At 40.1% G+C, this 12,970-nt stretch overlaps 1 protein-coding gene across 11 annotated transcripts in view; it reads right to left on the bottom strand.

Moving 5' to 3' along the window:
* qtman (queuosine-tRNA mannosyltransferase) overlaps positions 1–12,970 on the bottom strand; it is a 379,156-nt gene that overhangs the window by 102,319 nt on the left and 263,867 nt on the right. For all 11 annotated transcript variants that reach the window (XR_015757718.1, XM_087989232.1, XM_043694107.2 and 8 more), the window contains one exon: positions 2,048–2,434. Coding sequence is in view for 10 of the 11 variants with exons in the window: in XM_087989232.1 (XP_087845358.1) it covers positions 2,048–2,434 (387 nt within the window). In the remaining variant the exon portion in view is untranslated. The remainder of the gene's footprint in view (positions 1–2,047; positions 2,435–12,970) is intronic.

Here is a 12,970-nt window from a genome sequence, read left to right on the forward strand (position 1 = left end):
TGGTACATTAACACATGTCATCTCAGGTCCTAATAAATAAATCTGTTGCCATGGAAATGGTAACATAAGCAGCACTGCCTTTCCTCACTTTTTGAATAAATGTCTCTCAAGCCACGAGCGGAAAGAGGAGAGAGCAGTAATGTGGGTGAAGGTGCAGGTGAAGGATAAAAGAGAAATTAAGAAAATACAGATGTATATATAAAAAAAAGGCAATTTTCTCAAGTCAATTTTTGAATATTGCAAACATATTTGCTTTTTAATTTATTTTCTTGTCCTTTTTTAATTACACACACACACATATACATATCCCTCTCTTCAACAGCAACTTTCTGATTAAATCTACAAATTCTCTCCTCCTCCCGTTTCTGGTCTCTTGTATCCCTTAATTAACAAACCTGACATTAAAGTAACCAACCAGCAAGTGCACAGAACCGGGTGGCATTTGAAGTGTTTTATCATGAAATTATCCCAACAGAGTCCATCCCGCAAGATAACATCATCATCAATACTCCATGCAAGACCCAACAGCTCAAGCACAATATTGCCTGCCATTTATCTGTTGTCAGCATAGGTTACAAACTGTAATCCTTGACTGCCTTGGAATTAGAATGTCTTTGATGTCCCCACAAGAGTTTTTGCCTGAAGGCTTTACCAATGCTCTGCAGCTCAATGTTTATTCCTCGTAATCTTCCTCTCATCTCCAGGCTACTGGTGACAGATGGTTATGTGCACACAATAGTATTAGAGTTTGATTTTTTTTTGCTGTCTATACAACAAATATCTATCAGATGTGGGCCAAGAAAGCTGACATAGCTCACTTAGGGAAAGGCAACAAACAGCTTAGGTTGATATTTTTGTCATTTTTTGTGCTTCTTGCTTGTTTCTTTTCTAAAATTCTCAAAAGTATATTGACTTCGTTGGTTTTTATGTAAAAATGCAGAGAAAATGATAGCAATGTTGATTGGTGATGGGCAATTTTATTCTATATGTTAATCTCCACATAAAATATCTATCTCTGATTAGATCATTTGATAAAACCACAATATAAATAACTCATACCAAATTAAGTTCACTTTTCTACATTTATACCGGATATCCTGAAGTGCTACTAAAAATTAATGCACTCCTTTGAATTCAAAGACTGCCTGAAACATATACTTTTCTCTCAGTAACCTCTGCATCTCCATTGTTATTTAAGGACATATTAATTTTATTTCTGGAACTGCTTGCCTTCACTCTAGTTGTAGAGATTAAAATTCTGAACCATAAATACAAAGTATGGGCTAATATATTTATCATGGCTCAAGATTGTGAGTACAATTTGAACATTTCACAGCTTGGTATCATTGAAAATGGAAAATACAAAAACATTAACTTTTACAATAAATAAATTACATGATAACATAATTGGTAAACTAGTTTTAGGGCAATTCTTTCCTGCTAAAGCTTTATGCTATATCACCAGAAATGTCACATTTTGGTTCTAAAAGCCCTGGAGTCAAAGATGAAAATCCTTTTAGATACCAGCTGCTGCAGATCAGCTTTGAAAGCTTCTGGAGTTTTAACATACTGCAAGTCAAATCTGTATTAAAACAATTTACTTTGTCAGTGTGCATACTTATTACTTCACCTGCAAATAGTTGCTCAATGAACACCTGACCTACTGATCTCTCCCCAACAACACCCACAACAAGCTTCTCTTAAAAATTACTCATAATCTAGAATGAAGTGAATTCTAATCAGGCTATATGCAGATTAAACAGGCTAAGAGATAACTGGAACAAAATGTTCATGTCCACCATTAGAAAATCATCAGCTGTGTTTCTAGCCCCACTGCAAACCCCCTTAATCCCAATTTAGGTGTCCCCAACAGCACTGAAAGCTGAACTTCAAGCACAAAAATGGTGACAGTTATCTGACCAGTAGATTCTGCTCTGATTAGAAGATCTTACAAGATTGGACATTGTCAATGATAACATTTAGAATAGGTTGGTGAAAGGCAGAGGAGAACTAACTTGCTAGATTATCTCAAATGTCTATTACTTACCACCTATGGGGCCAGACAATATGCAGAGGCATTTGCTGGGAGGCGACGCTGAAATTTTCTTCCAAGTTCCCACTCCCACCCAACATGCTGCAGGGGTTAATGGGCACATGTTCCATATCTTCTCCATGATAAGCACTTGTACCTTCAGTTCTTCTGATGGAATTTAGATCTTCCAGTGAGTCTGATATGTTTGATAGTCCTTCTTGATTTCTAGTGTCCTGTTTTGGGGTAGGAACAGGGTTCAGACACGCAAAACTGTTTCTCATCAATCCATCATCTGCTTTACAGTTTTGTAAAGCAATCAGACTATCTAAGGCTTCACCATCTTCAATGTCTTGAATATCAGTCATCAGCAGATCACGTCCAAGTTTATGTGCTGGCAAAAGTCTGAAAAAAAAGGTCAGATTGTAAGGCAACAGCTGCATGGAGGTGGGATGAGCAGGTGTAACAAACAATACTACAAGAAGCAGAGTAAGGAAAGCAGTACAGAAATTATTTCTAGCATGTAAAACAAAAAAAAGTCAGTACAAATGGATAAATAATTCATTCCATTTCAAATAATTTCTGTAAAGTAATTTTGAATGTTTTATGGAGACCTGTAAGAAGCTCAAAGTATTGATCTCAGGTTGACCATAATCTTTTAAAAAACAAGAGATGAATGAAGGATTTATATGCAAATGTTATTTTGATGCTGACATCAAAAAGCTTAGCTAAAACTACTGCAATCATTTGAATACTGCACGGAAATATTCCACGTTTGTTTGAGTATGCAATAACGAAAAACAAACAAATTTAGCATTTGCTGTGCATTTTTCCTGAAATTCATGTTCTGAGCATTAGTAAATACCCAGCACCAGACACCAGAATTATACCATTAATATGTTATACAAAGTAAGACTACCTAAGTATTGCATTCTGAGAACAGTGAAAAATTCTCAACTTGTATTATTTTGGTGCTGGATCCAGAATTGCTTTGTCATTGTCAAAACAGTTAACAGTCGTTGTCATGGAGTAGTGTTTATAAGAACATCTTTGTCATGTTAATCATTTCATTTCAGCATCTTTGTCAATGGAGATGTAGGACATACATACTTTAACCACTCTGTTAAAGATTACAGTCAGGCTTGTATCCAGGAGATGACATTCTGTAGGATAAGGGGAAATAGCACAAAAGGATTTAATGAACTGGCATTTCTACTGAACTGATTACATGGAAAAGTCTGCTTTTTTTTGACTAATGGATGGATTGTAACTTAATATACAAAGTATTGTTACTTTAGATGTAAAGCAGGTTAGGTTGTCATGCCATTCTGTTTGCTGACATGGAATTGAATGCACTTCCTAAGCAAGTGTTTGGTTAAAATCTTAACTACATATCCACTTTTAGGATTAGACCAAACATTTTAAATTCGAGAAACAATTCTTATGGAAAAAATTGCAGAGTCATAGCTACTGCCCATTAACCAATGTGGTAGTTCTTTATCTGCAATGTGTAGGTTTAGGGGACGTTCACAATCTTCCAGATTCTCATAACTGCATCTAGATTATTTGTAGAATGTGTGTTAGTGTGAGACTGAATATGGAGGGAAATTAAAAGATTTAACTCTTTCCAGTTGCAACAAACTTAAAACAATAAGATGATTGTTTTAAAATATGACATACTTTCAAACAAGAATGATGCCTGGAAACTTCCAAATCATTTTCTAAATGCAGGCCAACTTTGTGAAACTATTATAATTTTCCTTCACAAGGCTTTTGATTTAAAGTTTTTTCAACATTTTTGGTCTTTTTTTTGTAAAAGAGTACATAATTAATATATTCAGTTGTAGTTGAAACATCCATAAAATATGGACCCAACTGAGTTTATTCAAGTCCCTCATACCTGCCTTGGTTATGGCACCAAATGGTAGATATGCCAATGAAACAGAAGATGGATGTAGATGTTGGCTCCCATTTGGCATAACAAACAATGGAAAAGTAAACCAATCTGAATAAATAAACTTTTATTGGTGGCTTTTATTTGAAATCAGAGTCATAGAGCTCTACAGCATGGAAACACACCCTTCAGTCCAACTTGTCCATGCTGATCAGATATCGTAAATTGATCTAGTCCCATTTTTCCAGCATTTGGCTCATATCCCTCCAAACCCTTCCTATTCACGTACCCATCAAAATGCCTTTTAAATGTTGCAATTGCATCTGCCACCACCTACCACCCCACCAGTCTCCACATGCGACACATCATCCTTAAACACTTCCGCCAACTCCAATTAGACCCCACCACCAAGAACATCTTCCTCTTCCCAGTGCTCTCTGCCTTCCGCAAGGACCGATGCTTTTGACAGTCCTTGGTTTGCGCCACCAATGCCCCTGAACCCCCAGGTACCTTCCATTGCAACTGGAAAAGATGCACAACCTGCTGGTACACCACACCCCCTCACCTCCATTCTGGGCCCCAAACAGTCCTTCCAGGTGAGACAGAGGTTCGCTTGCCGCTCTTCCAACCTACTTTACTGCACCAAGTGTTCCCAATATGGTCTTCTTTACATGAGGGAGACCAAACGTAAACTTAGGGAATGGTTCGCTGAGTATCTCAACAAAGCCCACGGGGTCGACCGGACCTCCCAGTCACCGCCTATTTGAATACTCCTTTCCACTTCCTTTCCGACATGACCACCTTTGGCCTCCTCCATTGCCACAACAAACCAAACCGCAAATTGGAGGAACACCACCTCATCTTCTACCTGGGCAGCCAACAGCCCAGAGGACTCAACACTGATTTCTCCAATTTTGAATTAATTCCCATCCCATCCCCCGACTCCTTTCCCAGCCCCTCCCCCTCCCTTCTACTTCTCCCTGCCACCAACTGGACTCATTCCTCCTCTTTTCAAACTAGGTTGTACCTTCTGCCTGTCTTCACCTATCCCCACTACACCACCCTGCCCCCACCACCTGCTTTATCTGCAGCTCCCCCTACACCCAAAATGTCAACTTCTGCACCTCCCGATGGTGCCTGGCTTGCTGTGTTCTTCCAGCCTCCTGTCTGTCCACCACTTCGTCTGGCAGCTCAGTGCATGAAAACGTTGCCTTTCGGTCCCTTTCAAATCTTTCCTTTCTCACCTTAAACCTATTGCCTCCAGTTGTGGACTCCCATACCCTGGGGAAAAGACTGTGGCTTGACATCCTTCCCATGTTCCTCAGGACTTTTTAAATGTCAATAAGGTCATCCTTCAGCCTCCAATGCTCCAGCCTATTCTGCCTTTCCAAATAGCCCAAACCCTCCAAGCCAGGAAACATCCTTGTAAATAGAGTCATAGAGATATACAGGATGGAAACAGACCCTTCGGTCCAACCCGTCCATGCCAAGAAAATATCCCAACCCAATCTAGTCCCACCTGCCAGCACCGGGCCCATATCCCTCCAAACCCTTTCTATTCATATACCCATCCAAATGCCTCTTAGATGTTGCAATTGTACGAGCCTCCACCACATCCTCTGGCAGTTCATTCCATACACATACCACCCTCTGCGTGAAAACAGAGGTCTCTTAGGTCTCTTTTATATCTTTCCCCTCTCAACCTATGCCCTCCAGTTCTGGACTCCCCAATCCCAGGGAAAAGACTTTGTCTATTTATCCTATCCATGTCCCTCATAATTTTGTAAACCTCTATAAGGTCACCCCTCAGCCTCCGACGCTCTGGGGAAAACAGCCCTAGCCTGTTCAGCCTCTTCCTGTAGCTCACATCCTCCAACCCTGACAACATCCTTGTAAATCTTTTCTGAACCCTTTTAAGTTTCACAACATCTTTCCGATAGGAAGGAGACCAGAATTGCATGCAATATTCCAACAGTGGCCTAACCAATGTCCTGTACAGCCACAACATGACCTCCCAACTCCTGTACTCAATACTCTGACCAATAAAGGAAAGCATACCAAACGCCTTCTTCACTATCCTATCTACCTGCGACTCCACTTTCAAGGAGCTATGGACCTGCACTTCAAGGTCTCTTTGTTCAGCCACACTCCCTAGGACCTTACCATTAAGTGTATAAGTCCTGCTAAGATTTGCTTTCCCAAAATGCAGCGCTTCGCATTTATCTGAATTAAACTCCATCTGCCACTTCTCAGCCCATTGGCCCATCGGTCCAGATTCTGTTGTAATCTGAGGTAACCCTCTTTGCTGTCGACTACACCTCCAATTTTGGTGTCATCTGCAAACTTACTAACTGTACCTCTTATGCTCGCATCCAAATCATTTATGTAAAACCCCTTCACAACATCCTTCCTGTGGCAGGAAGATCAGCTTTGAACACAGCATTTTAAAAGTGGACTAACAAATATCTTGTACAACCGCAACATGACCTCCGAACTCTTAAAATCAATGCCTGGACCAAAAAAAGTCAAGCATACCAAACACCTTCTTCACTATCCTATCTACCTGTGACTCCACTTTCAAGGAACTATGAACAATGTTTCTTTGTTCAGCAACACTCCCCTGGACCTTACCATTAAGTGTATGAGCCCTGCCCTGATTTGTCTTTCCAAAATGCAGCACCTCACATTTATTTAAATTAAATTCCATCTGCCACTCCTCAGCCCATCTGATTAAGGTCCCGTTGTACTCTGAGGTAACCTTCTTTGCTGTGAACACCACCACCAATTTTCGTGTCTTCTACAAACTCACTAACCATACTCCCTATGTTCACATGCACATCATTTATACAAATGATAAAAAGCAGTGGACTCAGCACCCGATCCTTGTGGCTCATCACTGGTCACAGGCCTACAGTCTGAACAGCAACCCTCCACTACCACTCTCTGCCTTTTACCTTTGAGCCAGTTCTGTATCCAAATGGCTAGCTTTCCCTGGATTCCATGTGATCTAACCTTGCAACAAGTCAACCATGAGGAACCTTATCGAACGCCTTACTGAAGTCCATATAGATCGCACCTACTGCTCTGCCTTCATCAATCCTCTTCTTCAAAAAACTCAATCAAGTCAGTAAGACATAAAAACCACAAAGCCACGTTTACTATCCCTAATCATTCCTTACCTTTCAAAATACATGTAAATGCTGTCCCCCAGGATCCCCTCCAATAACTTGCGCACCATTAATATCAGGTTCACCGGTCTATAGTTCCCTGGCTTTTCCGTTCCACCTTTCTTAAATAGTGGCACCATGTTAGCCAATCTCTAGTCTTCCAGAACTTCACCTGTGGTTATCGATGATACAAGTATCTCATCTAGGGGCCCAGCAATCATTTCCCTAGCTTCCCACAAAGTTGTGGGGTACCCCTGATCAGTTCTTGGTGATTTATCCATGTTTATGCATTTTAAGACCTCAACAGTGGTATCCCTATCAGTACTAATGTTGCAAGCTTTAAAAGCATATTTATAGATTACCTTTAACTTTCCAATACCGTACAAGTGCTGATTTATTTCTTTTGACATTTTTTCACAGTTTTTACTTGAAGAACAGGTCCTTGAGGATCATAATCTCTGGATTACTGCTCGATCCATATGCTAATTGGCATAGGGAAGAAAATTAGGGAAGTAAATACGTGGCTATCAGATTGGTGTGGGAAAAAGGGATTCCATTTCATGGGCCGTTGGCATTAGTCTTGGAACCGGGGGGGGTATCTGTACCGATGGGATAGTCTCCACCGGAACCAATCTGGAACCGGTGTTCTAGCGAAAAGGATAAATACTAGGACATTAAACTTGTGAGTCAGCGGATGGGGGTGGGGGGGAGAAAGGGAAAGCGACAGGGAGCATGGAGTCAAGCAGAAAGATAAGCAGCAGATTAGCATGTGTGCAGATTTAAGTTGAAGGCAGACTAGGCAGGAAGCAAAAAGGAAGGATAACTTAGAACATATTACTAGAGATGTTGGAAATCATGAGGATAAGAAAATTAGCATTAAGGCACTTTACCTGAATGCTCATAGTATTCGTAACAAAGTAGATGAATTAATGGCACAAATCATCGTGAATGATTATGATGTAGTAGGAATTAGACAGCCATGGCTGAAAAAGGAAGTCAGGAAATGTATCAATGAAAAAGAGAGAGCCTATTAAGTGGCCAAGAGCACTGGGAAATCAGAAGATTGGGAAGACTACAAAAACAAAGAGAGGGTAACAAAGAGAGAAATAAGGAAGGAGAGGATCAAATATTAAGGTAGGCTAGCCAATAATATTAGAAAGGATAGTAAAAGTTTCTTTCAATACATAAGAAACAAATGAGAGGCAAAAGTAGACATTGGGCCACTCCAAATTGATGCAGGAAGGCTAGTGCTGGGAGATAAGGAAATAGCTGAAGAACTTAATAAGTACTTTGCGTCAGTCTTCACAGTGGAAGACATGAGTAATATCCCAACACTTAAGCAGAGTTATGAGGAGAGTTGAGTATGGTAGCCATTACAAAGGAGAAAGTGCTAAAAAAGCTAAAAGGTCTAAACACTGATAAATCTCCTGGCCCCAATGGGCTACATCCTAGAGTCCTGAGGGAGGTGGCTGACGAAATAGTGGAGGCGTTGGTTGTGATCTTTCAAAATTCACTGGAGTCAGGGAAAGTCCCAGATGATTGGAAAATTCCTGTGGTGAATTCACTTTTTGTGGCTAGTTGGTATTCATGTATTCTGGTGGCTTATTTATTTTTAAAAAAGACATGACCCTCTCTCACTAGTATCCTCACATACAGATGAGGAAGGACACCACTTCGACTGGGATAACACATCCATCCTAGGACAAGCCAAACAAAGACATGCACAAGGATTCCTAGAAGCATGGCATTCCAACCGGAACTCTATCAACGAACACATCGAGTTAGACCCCATCTACCACCCCCTGAGAAAAGGAACAGCAAGTGACTTCACCACAGGAAATAACATCACCAACCCAAAGAAACCCAAACATATAAATAGAAAGCAGGAATGTTCAGCATCACTTCACCTGAGGCCTACTGAAGATGTTACCCAGTAGGGTAACAAAACATCTGGAAATGAACCTTTCAGCTCAGCTCAGTGAGAAAACCTACATCCAAAACCTCAACCTGAGCTAGAAATCTTCTCAAAACTTGTTTTTATAATGTTGCAATCTTGTTGATGTCTGTAGATAAAATTAAAGTGTACCTCAGTTCCTAAGCACCATGGCTTTGTTTAATAGCTCATTAATTGTCAATTTTTTAAAAAATACGAAATTTAACTCTACATAATGCCAATATGTTCATCCAAATTGCCTGCAGCTTTTTGGAGTTCAATTTTTCATTAACTTTTTGCATCTGATTCTTTATGGCTAGTAACATGCTTTCTTTACACCATCGTTGATATATTTATCTAAATTGAAATTTCTCACCTAGACCCTAGATTATGAATACATTTATTGAATTGAAAAAACAATTTTTGCTGATACATACATGATCTCAGTAATGGAAAGTTCTCTTCTGTTTATGTTTAATATATGTCAAAACAATACAATGCAAAGTGTAAATTATGGAAAACAAATTCAGGAAAACAATTACGTTCACTACACCAAAGTATCTTCATAGATAATACTTATATTGATTCCAAATGTTCAAATAAAACATTTTTAGAAAAATAATTGAAAATGATTAATAAGAGCTAGTACAGCCACACCTCAGCAATTGTATCAATTCAGAAGAACTCAAAGAATGTCAGTGTGAAATCTTCATTCACTGTATCTATTCACTATGTTCTATGTATCCCCTGTCTGGAAAATTGTCCTCCTCAGAATGAGATTGCTTGCTACTCTGTCCATTGTGTGCAGACACCCTAATATGTTGTGAACTAACATTAGTTGATGTTGGATATCAGAGTTTGCTTCAGACTGTGGAAAATCTCTAATTTGCCTCTTTAATACCTGGAAGGAGTTATTTTGAGTCTTTCGATGTTCCCAACAATCATCAGGGTCAAATCTAAGAAGACATCTGTTTTTGTTACAGTTGCCTCCAGCAGTACACAGTTATGCCAGCTAATATACAAAATAAAAAGCTCTGCACAGAAGACCTATGACTCAACTGAAAGCTCATGGGATCCAAAATGAAGTTGGAAATTGGATTATCAATTGGTTGGATAATAGGGCAGCTGTGACCCATAATATCCCCAAAAGATTAGTCTTGAACATTTGTGAACAACTTCAAAAGTATTGTATTCAGAATGTCTAAGTTTGCAAATAACACCAAGTTACTTACCAAAGTACGAAGAGAAAGGATGCTGATCTAAGAGACTAAGACAGGTCGAGTAATAGTTATATGAGACATTGAAGTTGAATACAAAAAATGAATATGTAGTATTTCACAACCAGAAATGCATTAATAAATATGATGCAGAATAAAAGATTTGCATGTTAGGTTACCTCAAATGTAAAGTACTATCACTGTCTCCAAATGAAAAAGAAGTGAGGTTGTGAAACAGTGTCCGGAAATATTGTTTAAGGGTTGAGAAAGAAGTTTATCAAAATCTAAATTACAAAAATAAGTCAAATGTTAGGATGCAAAAACAGAACACCCACAAAGATCATTTGCAGTTTGGGATAAACAGGGTAAAATTTTCTGCTCCACAGGGTGGTGTGGGCAATGTACTGCTGGCCACCACCATTGTCCAATCTATAAGATTAGTCACAGTCAGTCCTGCAAGTCAAATGCAAATCATGCAGAAACCTCAGATAGGTTGCTATGGACTCATCAGTCCAGCAGTGGACCAGATTTTCCTGCAGTGAGACAAAGGGAGGGGCTGAGTCCTGATGGGACAGTAGTTAACAGCGATGCAGGAGCAGGGAGAAGTGGCAAGGTGTCCCCAGTGAATGAGTGAGAAGCATAGTGGCCGCAAATATTTGGTGGCTCAGAAGATGAGATGGATTAGAGTTGGAGTGGACTGGATCCATGCAATAGTGAGAGCTGAAGTCCATAACCCATAGTAAAAGGCTTGTGCAGTAGTAGAGTTATTGTTACTGGTGGTCATAAAGTCAGAGAGATGTACACCACGGAAACAGATCCTTCAGTCCAATCATCCATGCCAACCAGATATCCCAATATAATCTAGTCTCATTTGCCAGCACGTGATCCATATCCCTCTAAACCCCTCCTATTCATATATCCATCCAGATGCCTTTTAAATGTTGCAATTGTACCAGCCTCCACCACTTCCTCTGGCAGCTCATTTCATACATGCACCACTCTCTGTGTGGAAAAGTTGTCCCTTAGATCCCTTTTATATCTTTCCCCTCTCATGCTAAATCTATGCCCTCTAGTTCTGGTCTCCCCACCTCAGGGAAAAGACTTTGTCGATTTATCCCATCCATGCCTCTCATGATTTTATGAACCTCTAAGAGGGTTACACCTCAGCCTTTGACGCTCCAGGGAAAACAGCCCTAGCCGATTCAACCTTTCCCTATAGCTCAAATCCTCCAACCCTGGCAACATCCTTGTAAATCTTTTCTGAACCTTTTCAAGTTGCACAACATCTCTCCAATTGAAAGGAGACCAGAATTGCACATAATATTCTAAAAGCAGCCTAACCAATATCCTGTACAGCCGCAACATGACCTCCCAACTCCTGTACTCAATGCTCTGACCAATAAAAGAAAGCATATCAAACGCCTTCTTCATTATCCTATCTACCTGTGACTCTATGGAGTGAACCTGCACTCCAAGGTCTCTTTGTTCAGCAACACTCCCAAGGACCTTACCATTAAGTGTATACGTCCTGTTAAGATCTGCTTTCCCAAAATGCAGCACCTCCAAACTTCATCTGCTATTCCTTGGCCCATTTGATTAAGATCCCCTTGTAATCTGAGGTAACCTTCTTCACTGTCCACTACACCTCCAATTTTGCTGCAAACTTACTAACTATACTTTTTATGCTCATATCCAAATAATTTATGTAAATGACAAAAAGTAGTGGACACCGAACTGACCCTTGTGGCACTTCACTGGTCACAGGTCTCCAGTCTGAAAAACAACCCTCCACCACCACCCTCTGTCTTCTATGTTCAAGCCAGTTCTGAATCCAAATGGCTAGTTCTCCCTGTATTCCATGAAATCTAACCTTGCTAACCAGTCTCCCGCGGGGTCCTGACAGTGAGAAGCAGCAAAGAAAAGATGGTGGCCTTACTGAGTATAGAAGGTCACTAAACTTCTTCCTGCACCGTTGTACATTGTGTTTCACCCTGGACACTGCACTGATCTGGACAGCTATCTCAATCCAGGCTGATTGGTCCTGGTGGAGTGGTCAGCAGGAAGCAGCACTGGCTTCCTTTCCACCAGCAGCACCAGTCACCTGACAGCAAACAGAAGAGGTAACGTCTTAATTGTTTTTTTGGGGGGGGTGTAATGGCTCGTGATCACACTACGTAAGGTTTGCATCATCTGAAGTGCTGTAGTGTTAGGGTTTGGTTGTGGCAGTGGGAACATTGCAAAGTCCTGGCACAATATCATGGTTTGATTACAATTGGCAAAACTAACACTTACCAAACTAAAACAATGGAATCTGTCCAAAGGAAGGTGAAGCTAATAGCAATAAACATTAAACTGAACAATTACTGAGAGCTAGACATATAGTCAAAAGACCAATACACTCTTCAGACTTGGGAAACAAGTTCATAGAAAATGATAGTTTTTATGTGTTTAATGCTTAACATTAGAAATTAAGGAACATTTAAGGAGTCAGTAATGAGCATCAAAAAGCTATTAACCTACTACATACTTTTACCTAGCAAATTTATTTGGACCCTTTTAAAGCATTGATAACAAAAAAAAACTATTTTTGATTTAGCAGCAAATGGAGAGATGCCAGTATAGTACTTAAGCAGAGGCAGATGATTTGGGGCAGCATTGTGGCTCAGTGGTTAGCACTGCTGTCTCACAGCACCAGGGACACAGGTTTGATTCCCGCCTCGGGTGACTGTC

Source organism: Chiloscyllium plagiosum, unplaced genomic scaffold (assembly GCF_037043375.1).
Source record: "Chiloscyllium plagiosum isolate Xiang-an unplaced genomic scaffold, Cpla_swu_hap1 HiC_scaffold_7, whole genome shotgun sequence".
Classification (NCBI taxonomy): Eukaryota; Metazoa; Chordata; class Chondrichthyes; order Orectolobiformes; family Hemiscylliidae; genus Chiloscyllium; species Chiloscyllium plagiosum.